Source organism: Bufo bufo, chromosome 5 (assembly GCF_905171765.1).
Source record: "Bufo bufo chromosome 5, aBufBuf1.1, whole genome shotgun sequence".
In the NCBI taxonomy this organism is placed as follows: Eukaryota; Metazoa; Chordata; class Amphibia; order Anura; family Bufonidae; genus Bufo; species Bufo bufo.
The window spans coordinates 437,233,636-437,246,161 of NC_053393.1; the positions used below are offsets into that span (position 1 = coordinate 437,233,636).

Consider the following 12,526-nt stretch of genomic DNA (forward strand, 5'->3'; position numbering starts at 1 on the left):
AACGTGTACGCTCCGTGGCCTATATTGCGGATTCCCGCAATACACTGGCACCGTTCCGTTGGCATTCCGCATCACGGATGCGGACCCATTCACTTGAATGGGTGTGCAAATCCGGAGATACGGAATGGTGCGGAACGGAAGCATGGAATGGAACCACTACGGAGTGGCTTCCATGGGGTTTCGTCCCATACTTCCGTTCCGCAAAAAGATCGAACATGTCCCTATCTTTTGCGGAATGGGCGGATCGCAGACCCATTAAAGTGAATGGGTTCCGCGATCCGCTGCTGCTGCCCCACAGTTGGTGTCCGTGCACAGCACGGCCACGGGGCGCACACTTTCGTGCGCAAGAGGCCTTATTCACAGAAACAATTTATGATTATCAAGACACTAGTAATATGTGTCAGCTTATAAGCATAGAAAAAAAATATATATATCTTTATGTGGTGATGCAATAGTTTTAGTGGTTTACCTTGCATGTAAAGATCTTAGGTTCAAATCCCAGAAGAGATATACTTTTTTTTTGTTATTTTTTTCCCCCTCTTATTCAAAACCATATTAAAAGTCTATACTATAATAAATAATATAGAATAATAATAATAATTCATAAGTATTTTTATGAAGCATCACTATCTGTTCTTAAAAGAGAGATTCAACTTTTGTTAACTTTTGAGTTTTATAATGAATAAAAGTTAAACATATTTACTCAAATTTACCATTAACATGAAGTACAATGTGTCACGAGAAAACAATCTCTGAAAGGCTTGACAATGTCAGATTTTGCAAAATTAGGCCTGGTCAGGAAGGGGGAAAAATGGCCCAGTCTGGAAGTGGTTAACCACTTCACATCTGCCCATAGGATATAAACGTCCTATGGGTGAATGTTTATCTATGAATGGATGTTCTGGAACGTCTATTCAGAGATGGCAGCTGCACGCTAATCGGGCAGCTGCCGAGCGGGGGGCCCGCTGTCAGTGATAGCAGGGCAACCCAGAGAGAAGGCAGGGACAGTTCCCAGGTGTCCCTGCCTTCTAGATCGCTGTATACACATTGTGTATACAGATCAGGAAACGCTATGGGGGCAATGTAGGGGAAATTATTATATGGGGGCAGTGTGAGGGAAATTACTTTATGGGGGCAGTGTGGGGGAAATTACTATGTGGTGTCAGTGTGGGGGACGTAGCTATTGGGGAGGCACTGTAGGGGCATTTCTATTACAGGACATATTAGGGGACACTATTAAGGTATTATTACCTGGAGCACAATATAGAATGTTATTATTACTGGGCGCACTCTAGGGGACATTATAATTGCTGTAGACAGTATAGGGATCTTTGGGGCTAGTTATCAACTGGTGTAAAATAAAACTCGTGTAGTTGCCCATGAGCAACCAATCAGATCCCACCTTTCATTTTCGACAGCTCCTTTGGAAAATGAAAGGTGGAATCTGATTGGCTGCTATGGGCAACTAAGCCAGTTCTACTTTACACCAGTTTGATAAATGACCCCAATTATGTCTACTGGAGCACAACAGGCACAGTATTGGGAGTGGCAGCAGGAGGACACTGTGGGGACACCAGGATGGGGAGGTTGATGAAAAAAATTGAGAAATCTAACGTGTCTGTGTAACAAACTCTGTAGAGACGAGATGCGGCTGAAAGAATTTGTCATGGTGGTCTGGGTCAGAGGCAGGAGAAGAGAAAAAAAGAAGGTCTACATGACAGGAGATGTCCCTGGATGTAAGAGGTATGTGGTGCTGTATTCTCCTCAAAGTCTTTTTTATTATAATCATATGTATTTTAAATTTGGCAAATTTGTAGCAGCCCAGATAGCAGTGATACATTTCTGTGAACAGATAATGTAGTGATGTAGTCCTATGTAAAACCCCACATAACACAATAACTCACTGAGTTATGTGGGGTGTTACATAGGACTGCAGGTAACATCTATGAGATCTGTACTCAGAGAGTTATGAGATAGTGGGGGTCAGACTCCTTGCACTTCCCCCCCAATCAGCTGTTTGAGGAGACCAAGATGTTCCAGTGAGCGCCGCAGCCTCTTTGCTCCTTACCAAGCACAGCCCTGTCCATTCGCTAGCACTGTGCTTGGTATCGCAGCTCAGCCCCAATCACTCAGATGGGACTGAGCTGCACCTAGACCATGTGAACGATGAATGTGATGTCATATGGCCTAGGAAGTACTGTGGCGCTCACGAAGCACCGCAACCTCTTCATAATTTTTACTAAAATGGAGGGAGGGGGCCCGAGTTGGGTAGACAGCCTCAGGCCTATCATACACTTAATCCGCCCCTGACCAGGAGCTCTCACTACCACCCTAATTTCAAAGGGCTGTTTTCTCTGGATGTAGGGCAGCTAGCACTGAGATCTTAGTTTATTTTAAAGCTATATAGTCAGGGATGATATCAGCCAGCCTTGAGGAGGAGGGCAGTGAAGAGAAAGGACACAGCATATGTTACCAAACCCCTTCCCCCATCAATCAGAGAGCATGCATGTTCTCTGACTGTCACATATGTGGGGGGGGGGGGGGGGGGACAAGTCTGTAGATGAGGGCTTGCTAATCACCCCTCTGCACCTAAACAGGCTGTTTATTGAAGCCATAACCTACACGGTTACTAGCACCTGGAAGACAGCACCAATATGTTGCACTAAATACCCCATAAAACACATAATCAGTAAGGTTTTCATCTAACCTGTTCCTATCCTGTCCAATCTTAAGAGTAAAAATATACAGATTGCTTCTCTAGGGATACCAAATACACACCACAGTAACAGCGATAGTGATTATCACTACTTTGGAATCGAATATATTTCTGGCAGATTGAAAAGATTTCAACATTCAGAAAAAGACATTTCCGCCCATTTGGTAAAAAAATAAAAAATGTAATACATTTTTTTTTTTTTTTGTGCCTATATTTGGATGCAACACCTGGATCTCTCGCGGTTCATCAGAACCAAAGTTATGGTGCTGTAAGCACTGTTACTCTCAAAGGGGTGTTCTCCAGAATTGAAACAGTTAAAAATGTTAATCTCTGCAGCGGATAAAGCTTTTATTGGGCTTGACAATACTGGTTAGTATGCGGTTTTAACCCTCTCCTTTCAGAGTGCACAGCTTGGAGGGAACACTGGCTGTGACCCATTTTTCTTAGGATCTATAGAAGGGTCATGTGTTGTTGCATCTATAATTTGGAAGCAAAAAAAGTTCCCCTATGATACCTGTCCAAAGGAGCCTTAGTCAATGCATTATATTAGGTTAACAAATGTATTATTTTTAATTAGGATTACAGTTTGTATAGGGGGATGGAAATTATATAGTATATTAATCCGAATACTTGCATGCAAAAGTTGGTTGGCGAACTCCTGAGGTTTTTGCATTTCCGGTTTGAATGTGGACATGTGTGGTATAGATGAACTCCTCGCATTTTACCGTTTTTTTCACACTATATTTTATTTGCATGAGGACTCTGCATTGCATATTTTCTAACCGTAATACAGAACTAAATGCAGTAACACCGATTAAAGAAAGCCCATTCTATACAGCAAATCAGGATAATAGAGTGCTGTACCATCACAAGGAAGAGCGGCAGCTCTCACATTTTACTTTAGTCTTTATTATGCACTGGGATCAATGCAGCTGTAAAGTAAGGAGGAAATTCAGTGGATCCAGTGTAAAATAAAAGCCATTAATCGACATGAAGTAATCTTGAGGTCTGCCTCACCCAGCCAGCAGCATCCACTGGTTAAATGGAATGGTCTGATGGTCTTCTGATACATTTCTTCTAACCACAGACTACATAAAACAGGAAGGATGGGCTCTCGGGATTTCACTGCCTGTTTTTCTCATGCCCAACATCACTACAAAACACCTCCAGGCCATAGAATGTCTGCAGAGAACCCAGCAAGCTCAGAAAACCACAAATGATAACCAACTAAATGATTTAGGTCCAGTAAGACTACAGCAATATTAGGTTTGTCACATTCAACCCAAAAAAAGGTGTCCAATGGGTTTGGTACCGTGTTAGCCAGTAGTGAGAAGTCTTGATGCTCTCCAAAAGAGAAACAATTTAAAATATTGTAAATTGATACCTTTTAATGGTTAAAGGGAACCTGTCACCTACCAAAACCATCCCAAGCCGCCAGCAGTACCTGCGTGTAGCCAGCAGCGGGTTTCTGATGATGCCTTTCTTCCTGAAGGCCGATGCAGCAAAAGTACTGAAAACGTCGTTTTATCCCCTGCCCGGCGCGCTTCCCCACACATGCTTGAAGTCAAGGAGGCAGCGGTAACCACGCCCCCGTCCCTGCCAAATCGAAGGAGCTTGCATTTTATTGTACCCAGTCATATAAGGCTGGGGAGGGGGGTGTCAATAGGGCAATGGACAGAAAATCCTGAAAAATGCTGCATTGCCACTTCTTAACCAACCACCTTTAGGCCTCATGCACACGACCGTTGTCGTGTTCTGTTCCGCAAAATGGGGTTTCGCTGTTCCGTGATCTGCTTCCGTTTTTGTTTCCGTGTGTCTTCCTTTATTTTTGGAGGACCATCGGACAATAAAGGAAAGTAAAAAAAAAGTCTAAGACAGGTTTGCCATGCAAATGATAGGGGGAAAAAAACGGACGCAGACGTGCGGACGCGGATGACAATCTTGTGTGCCTCTGCGTTTTTTAGCAGTCCCATTGACTTGAATGGGTCCGCGAACCGTTTTCCGCGAAAATAATAGGACAGGTTATATTTTTTTGACGGACTGGAACCACGGATCACGGACGCGGATGGCAAACGGTGCAGTAGTCGAGTTTTCAACGGACCCATTGAAAATCAATGGGTCCGCAGAAAATCATGAAAAACGGCGCAACGGACACGGAATAAAACAACGGTCGTGTGCATGAGGCCTTACAGTAACTCAAGAAACCGTTCCTTCTATATGTGTGAATGAGATCAGGCACCGCTCTGCGTTCGGAGAGGTACATTTGTCACTACTTTCTTCTGTCACAACAAACAAAATACCATACCTTCTGGCTAAATTATTGTGGCGTACACCTTCTGCATGTGATGCAAATGAGCACACCTATAATAATTTCATCCTCTCTAGCATAATGGTCTCTCCTTCTCTAAAATGTTCTTCTGCTATAATACAAAGCTTTCTACAGTTCTGCCTAAAGCAAGAATGTGAAGAATGACAAATGACTAGGCTGCTTAAGACAGCTGCTTTACCTCTAACCGTGGAAACTCATTATATACCATGAAACATCATAAATACAAAAAAACACAACAGCCACTAATGTAATGAAAATGCTAACAGCCTGGTAAACTTAGCGGCCCTCCCACAGGAAAAAGTATCACCTAACCACAGGATAAGCGATAACTGAATAATCAGTCGGACCCCACCAATCTCCGCAATGGGATATAGAATCTCGCCTCCTGAGGATAAGTGTATTTTGTGGAATAACCCATTTAACATAAGTGCACAGACTTCATTCAAATACGAAACATAATGGAACGGTCACAGATCAGTCAAATAATTTAAATCTGTACAGTAAAATAAAAAGGATCCAAAACAAAAAGCTACAATAAGAAACCTACTCTTTAAAAGGGGTTGTTTAGTTTAGGAAACCCTGTTTGGGTATTATCTAAATGGGAGCCCCTCATGCTGGAGCTTAAAGGGGTTGTCTCGCTTAATACAAGCCACATACTAATCTATTGTGATTGTCCATCTTGCCTACTTCGTTAAGGCTCGATTCATTTTTCCATTATACACTGCTCTTTTCCATGGTTATGACCACTCTGCAATCCAGCAGTGGTGGCCGTGCTTGCCCACTATAGAAAAAGGGCCAGCCTCTCTGGTGGCAGGGGCCACAGGAGCGTACATAGGCTGGTGCTTTTTCCTACTGCGTGCAAGCACGGCCACCACTGCTGGATTGCAGGGTGGTTGTAACCATAATGCGATGGTAAAATGAATCTAGCCAGCAAGGGGAGCAATATGGATAATAACAATACATTAGTAAGTGGCTTGTATTAACTTTCTCTACATGATAAATGCCATTTACTGAAGTGAGACAACCTCTTTAATCAGCTAGAGGAAAGGGCAGCTACAAAAAACTCCCCTCTCTCTGTTCAATGGATTTTATGGCTACTCTGCAGTATTTCCATTTTCCCTATTGTGGTGGCACTGAACACTTGTTTCCAGGTTTCCCTTGCAGATTAAAGCTCATCCCTAAGGACCCGCTCACATGGCGAATTTTGCCTCTGAATGACGCAGACCCACTTTTGGTTTAGCCCTGTAGATTAGAGCTAAACCGTGAGCGGACACCTGTCATGGTTTCCAGCGGCGTTGATCTAGACACCATGCCAAGAAGGAGCATGTCCCTCCTTGGAATCCCTGCCAAAACTCTGGCAGCAAAATATCCTGTGTGAATGGGCCCTAAGGGTTCTAGTAGTTGGATATCCTTTTATCAGCTTATTTCGTGGTGGGTCCTTATTTCGATGGGTTCTTTTACTGTATATGGCAATACTGATAAAACAAGTCAATTGGTGCTTGCTTAAAAGTCATTTACATGGGCCGATGCAAACTACATGCAGGGCAAACAATTGCTTCTACAATCTGTCGCCCACTATTCAGTATGTACTTGAGATGTGCTGCCGACAAAAGATTTTTTATTTGGCTGCATAAAAAGATCCAATCAGTTCATCTGATCAGTGAGGGGTTAAGATGGGCTGATAATCAGCTGAACCAATGGTTAAACAAACGTGCATTCCTGATCTCTGGCCTAAATAAAAGGGCCCTAACAAAAGGGGTTGTCAACCGCATATAAACCATGTAACTAATACAAAAATATGTCCAAACTCTTTTTCTCTCATTTAGAGTTCAAGAGTATTGCAATATGATGGCCCTCGTTCTGAAGGGTTTTTATGGTATGTGGATGTTTCAATTTAACCCCCGCATGAGCCATATATCCTGCATTTCCAAATTTTTTTGTGTTTTTGAGTGTTAAAGAGGACCTTTCACTACTCTACAAACTAAAAACGAACTATATCAGTGGGCAGAGCGGCGCCCAGGGGTCCCCCTGCACTTACTAGTATGTCTGGGCGCCGCTCCGTTCGCCCGGTATAGGCTCCGGTGTCAGGCTATGAGCTGTGCGCTGCGATTGGCCAGCGCTGCAGCAAGGGACACGCCTCATACAAAAAATCACTCCAGTACAGCAGAGGGAGCGCAGACACCGGAGCCTATACCGGGCGAACGGAGCGGCGCCCAGACATACTAGTAAGTGCAGGGGGACCCCTGGGCGCCGCTCTGCCCACTGATATAGTTCGTTTTTAGTTTGTATAGCAGTGAAAGGTCCTCTTTAACTATAATAAAATATCTGGATAATACCGGCTATCAAAAAAGACAAAACACATAAACGCTAAGCATTAGAATCAGATATTGGAACTGCAGGGCACCTGAAGTCTTATAGCATATACAGGCAAGATACGTAATAAAAAAGGAACAGTCTTACCAGTTTGAAGTGCTGCAGTTGTGGACGATCAAGTATCCCTCAAGAAACCCTGAAACGTAATTTTCTAGTCCGACAGGGTCGTGGGGGACTATAAGTGACTGTGAAAGACGCTCCGTGCAGAAAGGACGGGAACAACTATCCCTAGAAACCCCTAAATCACCGGACGGGGGCTGAGGTAACCCTACCTACCCATACCTACGGAATCCCTGATAAACCCTATAGGATAGTTCCCGACGTGCCACGTTTCATACAATACTCATCAGGAGAATTATTCCCAGGGCTTGATAAGAATGGAGGGCGCCCTCGGACAAGACTCCCCACTCGGACTGTGGGTTCTTCTTTTGTGTGGCATCAGCACATTTGGTAGTTCCGTACCACTGATGGGCTCCCCATCACTAGCGGACATCGTTACCCCCTGGCATTCTCCTTGGTCCAATGACCATTAGGAATGGTTGCTTATTCTTATCAAGCCCTAATTCTCCTGATGAGTATTGTATGAAACATGGCACGCCGGGAACTATCCTATAGGGTTTATCAGGGATTCCGTCTGGACTAGGGACAGGTATCCGGACTGGGTCACCCCTTTCGGGGCGGGTGCTCTGTGTAGGTAGGTAGTGTTACCCCAGCCACCCTCCCATGATTTAGGGGTTTCTAGGGATAGTTGTTCCCGTCCTATCTGCACTGAGCGTCTTTCACAGTCACTTATAGTCCTCCACGACCCTGTCGGACTAGAAAAGTATGTTTCAGGGTTTCTTAAGGGATACTTGATCTTCCACAACTGCAGCACTTCAAACTGGTAACACTGTTCCTTTTTTATTACGTATCTTGCCTGTATATGCTATAGGACTTCAGGTGCCCTGCAGTTCCAATATCTGATTCTAATGCTTGGCGTTTATGTGTTTTGTCTTTTTTGATAGCCGGTATTACCCAGATATTTTATTGCATTCATTAAAAGTTATATTTTAGCTTCCTTTTTGGTCTTTGATTTATTGATCTTAATTTTTGGAAGTACACCCCCTCTATTATTGACCATAATATTGGTGTAATTATTGTTGACTATGATATATGGGCTTGTTCTCACAATCTGAAGGGCATGAACACCAGTGGAATGCGGATTAAAAAAAATATATAACTTACTTCAGGGGCTCAGGGGCGAGCTTAGTTCCAGAAAAGTTGATGTGTGTTAAAGCAAGAGAGAGGCTAAAGAACTGTTTAAAAGATGGCGACACTTCTTTTCCTTTCCTGTAGATCACAAAGAGAAGCATTATTTTTAATCGGACAATTGTTCAATGAAACAGAAGGCAAGTTTGCTGAAAACACACACTAATCTAAAAAGGGTGGGAGAGTTAAAAATGTGAGTGAGGTTAATCCTGCAACCACTGAAAGCCAATATGGGATCTAATTTCTATAGGCTGTGAATGTTGACACTAATTATCTAGAAATATATTCAGCACTCTGTGTCACCATCCTTGGTCCCAGCAGTCTGGACTCTTGGGTTAACAGAGACCATATCCTATGTCAACTAGGGCTGAAACGTTTCATCGATTTAATTGATGTAGTAGAGCCCAGAAAATCCTCTCACATGACTACGGAGCGTGAGTGAAGAGAAGCCTCTCACTCACCGCTCCGTGGCTTCCCAACTCGGCACCGCAATGAACAGCGGGTCCTATAACTACCGGTACTTCAAAGGCCGCTGAGGTTAACCAAAATGGCCGCCGCCGTCCCACTAAACCTGACTGAACAGCAGGCCGTGGGCGGAGCCAGCGAGTCACCTGACCCTTACAAGTGGCCAAGGAGCCCGGCTTATACACTTCCAGCAGTTCCTATAGAAACCAGTAACGCTTTTTCTGGTTTCCGGTCCAGTGTATTTCTCAGGGAACCAGAGCTGGTAGCCAGGTGGAGAGGTGAGTGACTGTTTTATCCTGCGGGACCGGCGCTCAGCATGGCCGCTGTGTGCTAGACACCACATGTACTTCTGACCCAGTGTCCTCTGCTGCCTCTCCGTCCTCTATCACTTACTGTATGGGCCCCATATGGTGGTCTGACCTAATACCCTAATACCCCACCCGTGTCTCTGATATAGGTATCAGAGCTCTCCACTCTAATGGGGTCTCCTTCTCTGTGACATCCATTTCTTCTAATGGACAGAGGATGATCTGAGAGGAGGACCTCTTTAATAGGGTATTCTGGTAAAAAGTTATTCCCTATCCACAGGACAGGGCATTACTATGAGATCAGAGTGGGTCTGAGTGCTGGGGACCCCACTGATCACAAGAATGGGGGCCCCCATACCCTGTAATGAATGGAGGGCTGGTCAAGCATGCACACCGTTGCACCATTCATTTTCTATGGGACTGTCAGAGATTGCTGAGTACCACGCCCGGCTATATCCGACAGTCCCATAAAGATGAATGGAGCTGCAGTGTGCATGCTTGACCAGCGCTATATTCATTTTGGGGGTACCCCCCCATTCTTGTGATCAGCGGAGCTGAAAGGGCTGCAACACTGATTCATTCTGTACCCGTCACAGTGTTTCCCTGCATAGTGGTGCCCCATCCATCCGCCATGCAGGGAACTGCAGCACATCTCCATTCAAGTGAACGAGGCAGTACGTGGAGATGCTGCTGGGCAGGGAAACACTGTGAGGGTATGTCCAGACGGGATTCATACTTACCTACAGTCTTACTCATACTTTCAGGTCCCTGCACTGTTTATATCGGGCTGTGCATGGAGATGGTCACGGTCACATGCAGGGACTGGCTTGAGCGGTGATGTGGTCACAAGCAGCATGTCAGCACTGAAGCTACTCATTGGCAGGAGCGGCGCATGTGACCAGGCCCACGCACAGCCGTATTTAAGGCAGGTAAGTATGACTCTTCTGTTTCAGGAGGCAGAATGCAAGCACTTACTAAAAAAATTGTTAGCCAGGGAGAATGAGCTCAAGGATGTCTACACGCTCAAGTTCTCGCGATTCTCACGACAACTTGAGTTCATTCTCCCTGGCTAAGAGCTGGGTGCTCTGATTGGATGCGCTCACAGCCAGGAAGAAGATAACCACTCCCAGGGATAATACAAGTCTCCACCTAGTATAACCGAGAATACAAGTCTCCGACTAGTATAACCGAGTCGCCTTATTGTAATTCTTATTGTAAAGAAGAAGAGGTGCCATGGCATCAGTGGGGGCCGCCCTATAAGGTAGGATAATAATTAGACTAGAGCTAGTCTGATGAAAGGTCCTCAAACCAGTCATCAACTTTATGCTGACCTCACTGAGGGCAGCATAAAATAGTGACAGAAATGCTGATGTCAGCGGTGTGTCACTGATGAGCTAAAAGTAAGTGGTTGCCGAGAACCAGCATCATAATCATTGCAGCCCAGGCCCTGGAAAAGAGTCAGATCTACCTGAGAAGAGTCCTGGTTATACATAATCTCCTGCTCTCTCGCCCATCTGCTGATGATTGTCAGTTCTCTCCTAGAGAGAAAGGGAGAAAACTAGGTAGAAGACTGTCAGTCATCAGCAGGTGGGCGGGAGAGCAGGACTTCATAAATAACCAGGACTCTTCTCAGGTGGCTGGACTCTTTTCCAGGCCCAGTCTGCAATGATTGTGATGTCGGTTCTCCACAACCACCTACTTTTAACTTTTAAATGAAAGACCGCTGAAATCAACTCACCTGTCTCTACAATACACTGCTGTTAGTATGGGCAGCATAAAGTTGATGACATGCTATTTGTGGAGAACCCCTTTGAAGGGAACCTGTCACCGCTGAAGCCAGTCAATGGCTGCAGGTAGAGCATGTGACCATGTGCACCGGTTCTTAACACTGTGGGGACCAGAACACTTTCACACTGGAGAGAGCGCCTAGGACCAAAGCAACGGGGAGTATGACTGTTCTGTTTAGAGAAGCAGGCTGCGGGCACTTGCTAAAAACTCATTATTCCCGGAAAATCCCTTTAAGGTAAACAATATTACAACTGAAATGAAGATGGCGAATAGTTAGGAAGAATATTTTTAAATACAGTAGTCTGGGACCTCCTTATACTAAATAATCTAAAACTTCACTTTTACTTAATTATTTAAAACATCTAACATTGATACAAAAAGTGCTAGAAAATATTCAGTAGTCCAGGTACAGTAAGGCCCCTTTCACACGAGTGAGTTTTCCGCGCGGGTGCAATGAGTGACGTGCACAGCACCCGCACTGAATCCTAACCCATTCATTTCAATGGGTCTGTGTACATGAGCAATTTTTTCACGGATCACTTCTGCGTTGCGTGAAAAATGCAGTATGTTCTATATTCCACGTTTTTCACGCAGCCCTGGCCCCATAGAAGTGAATGGGCCTTCAGTGAAAAACGCATTGCATCCGCAAGCAAGTGCGGATGCAATGCGTTTTTCACTGATGGTTGCTAAGAGATGTTTTTTGTAAACCTTCAGGTTTTTATCACGCGCGTGAAAAACATATCAAAACGCATTGCACTTGCGTGGAAAAAACTGAACAACTGAACGCAATCGCAGACAAAACTGACTGAACTTGCTTGCAAAATGATGCGAGTTTCACTGAACACACCCTGATCACATCCGGAGCCAATCCGTCACGCACGTGTGAAAGAGGCCTAAGGCCCCTTTCACACGGGCGAGATTTCCGTGCAGGTGCAATGCGTTCACCTCACGCATTGCACCCGCACTGAATCCGGACCCATTCATTTCTATGGGGCTGTGCACATGAGCGGTGATTTTCACGCATCACTTGTGCGTTGCGTGAAAATTGCAGCATGCTCTATTTTGTGCGTTTTTCACGCAGCGCAGGCCCCATAGAAGTGAATGGGGCTGCGTTAAAATCGCAAGCATCCGCAAGCAAGTGCGGATGCGGTGCGATTTTGACGCACGGACCCGATCATTATTATTTCCCCTTATAACATGGTTATAAGGGAAAATAATAGCATTCTTAATACAGAATGCATAGTACAATAGGGCTGGAAGGGTTAAAAAAAAAAATTAAAAAAATTTAAATCCACTTGT

The 12,526-nt window shown here is 44.7% G+C and overlaps 1 protein-coding gene across 1 annotated transcript in view; it reads right to left on the reverse strand.

Moving 5' to 3' along the window:
• The window catches only part of CARMIL1 (capping protein regulator and myosin 1 linker 1), a 361,872-nt gene that overhangs the window by 180,929 nt on the left and 168,417 nt on the right, over nucleotides 1–12,526 (reverse strand). Inside the window, exon 16 of the mRNA XM_040433531.1 lies at nucleotides 8,643–8,747. Within this exon, the coding sequence (XP_040289465.1) occupies nucleotides 8,643–8,747 (105 nt within the window). The remainder of the gene's footprint in view (nucleotides 1–8,642; nucleotides 8,748–12,526) is intronic.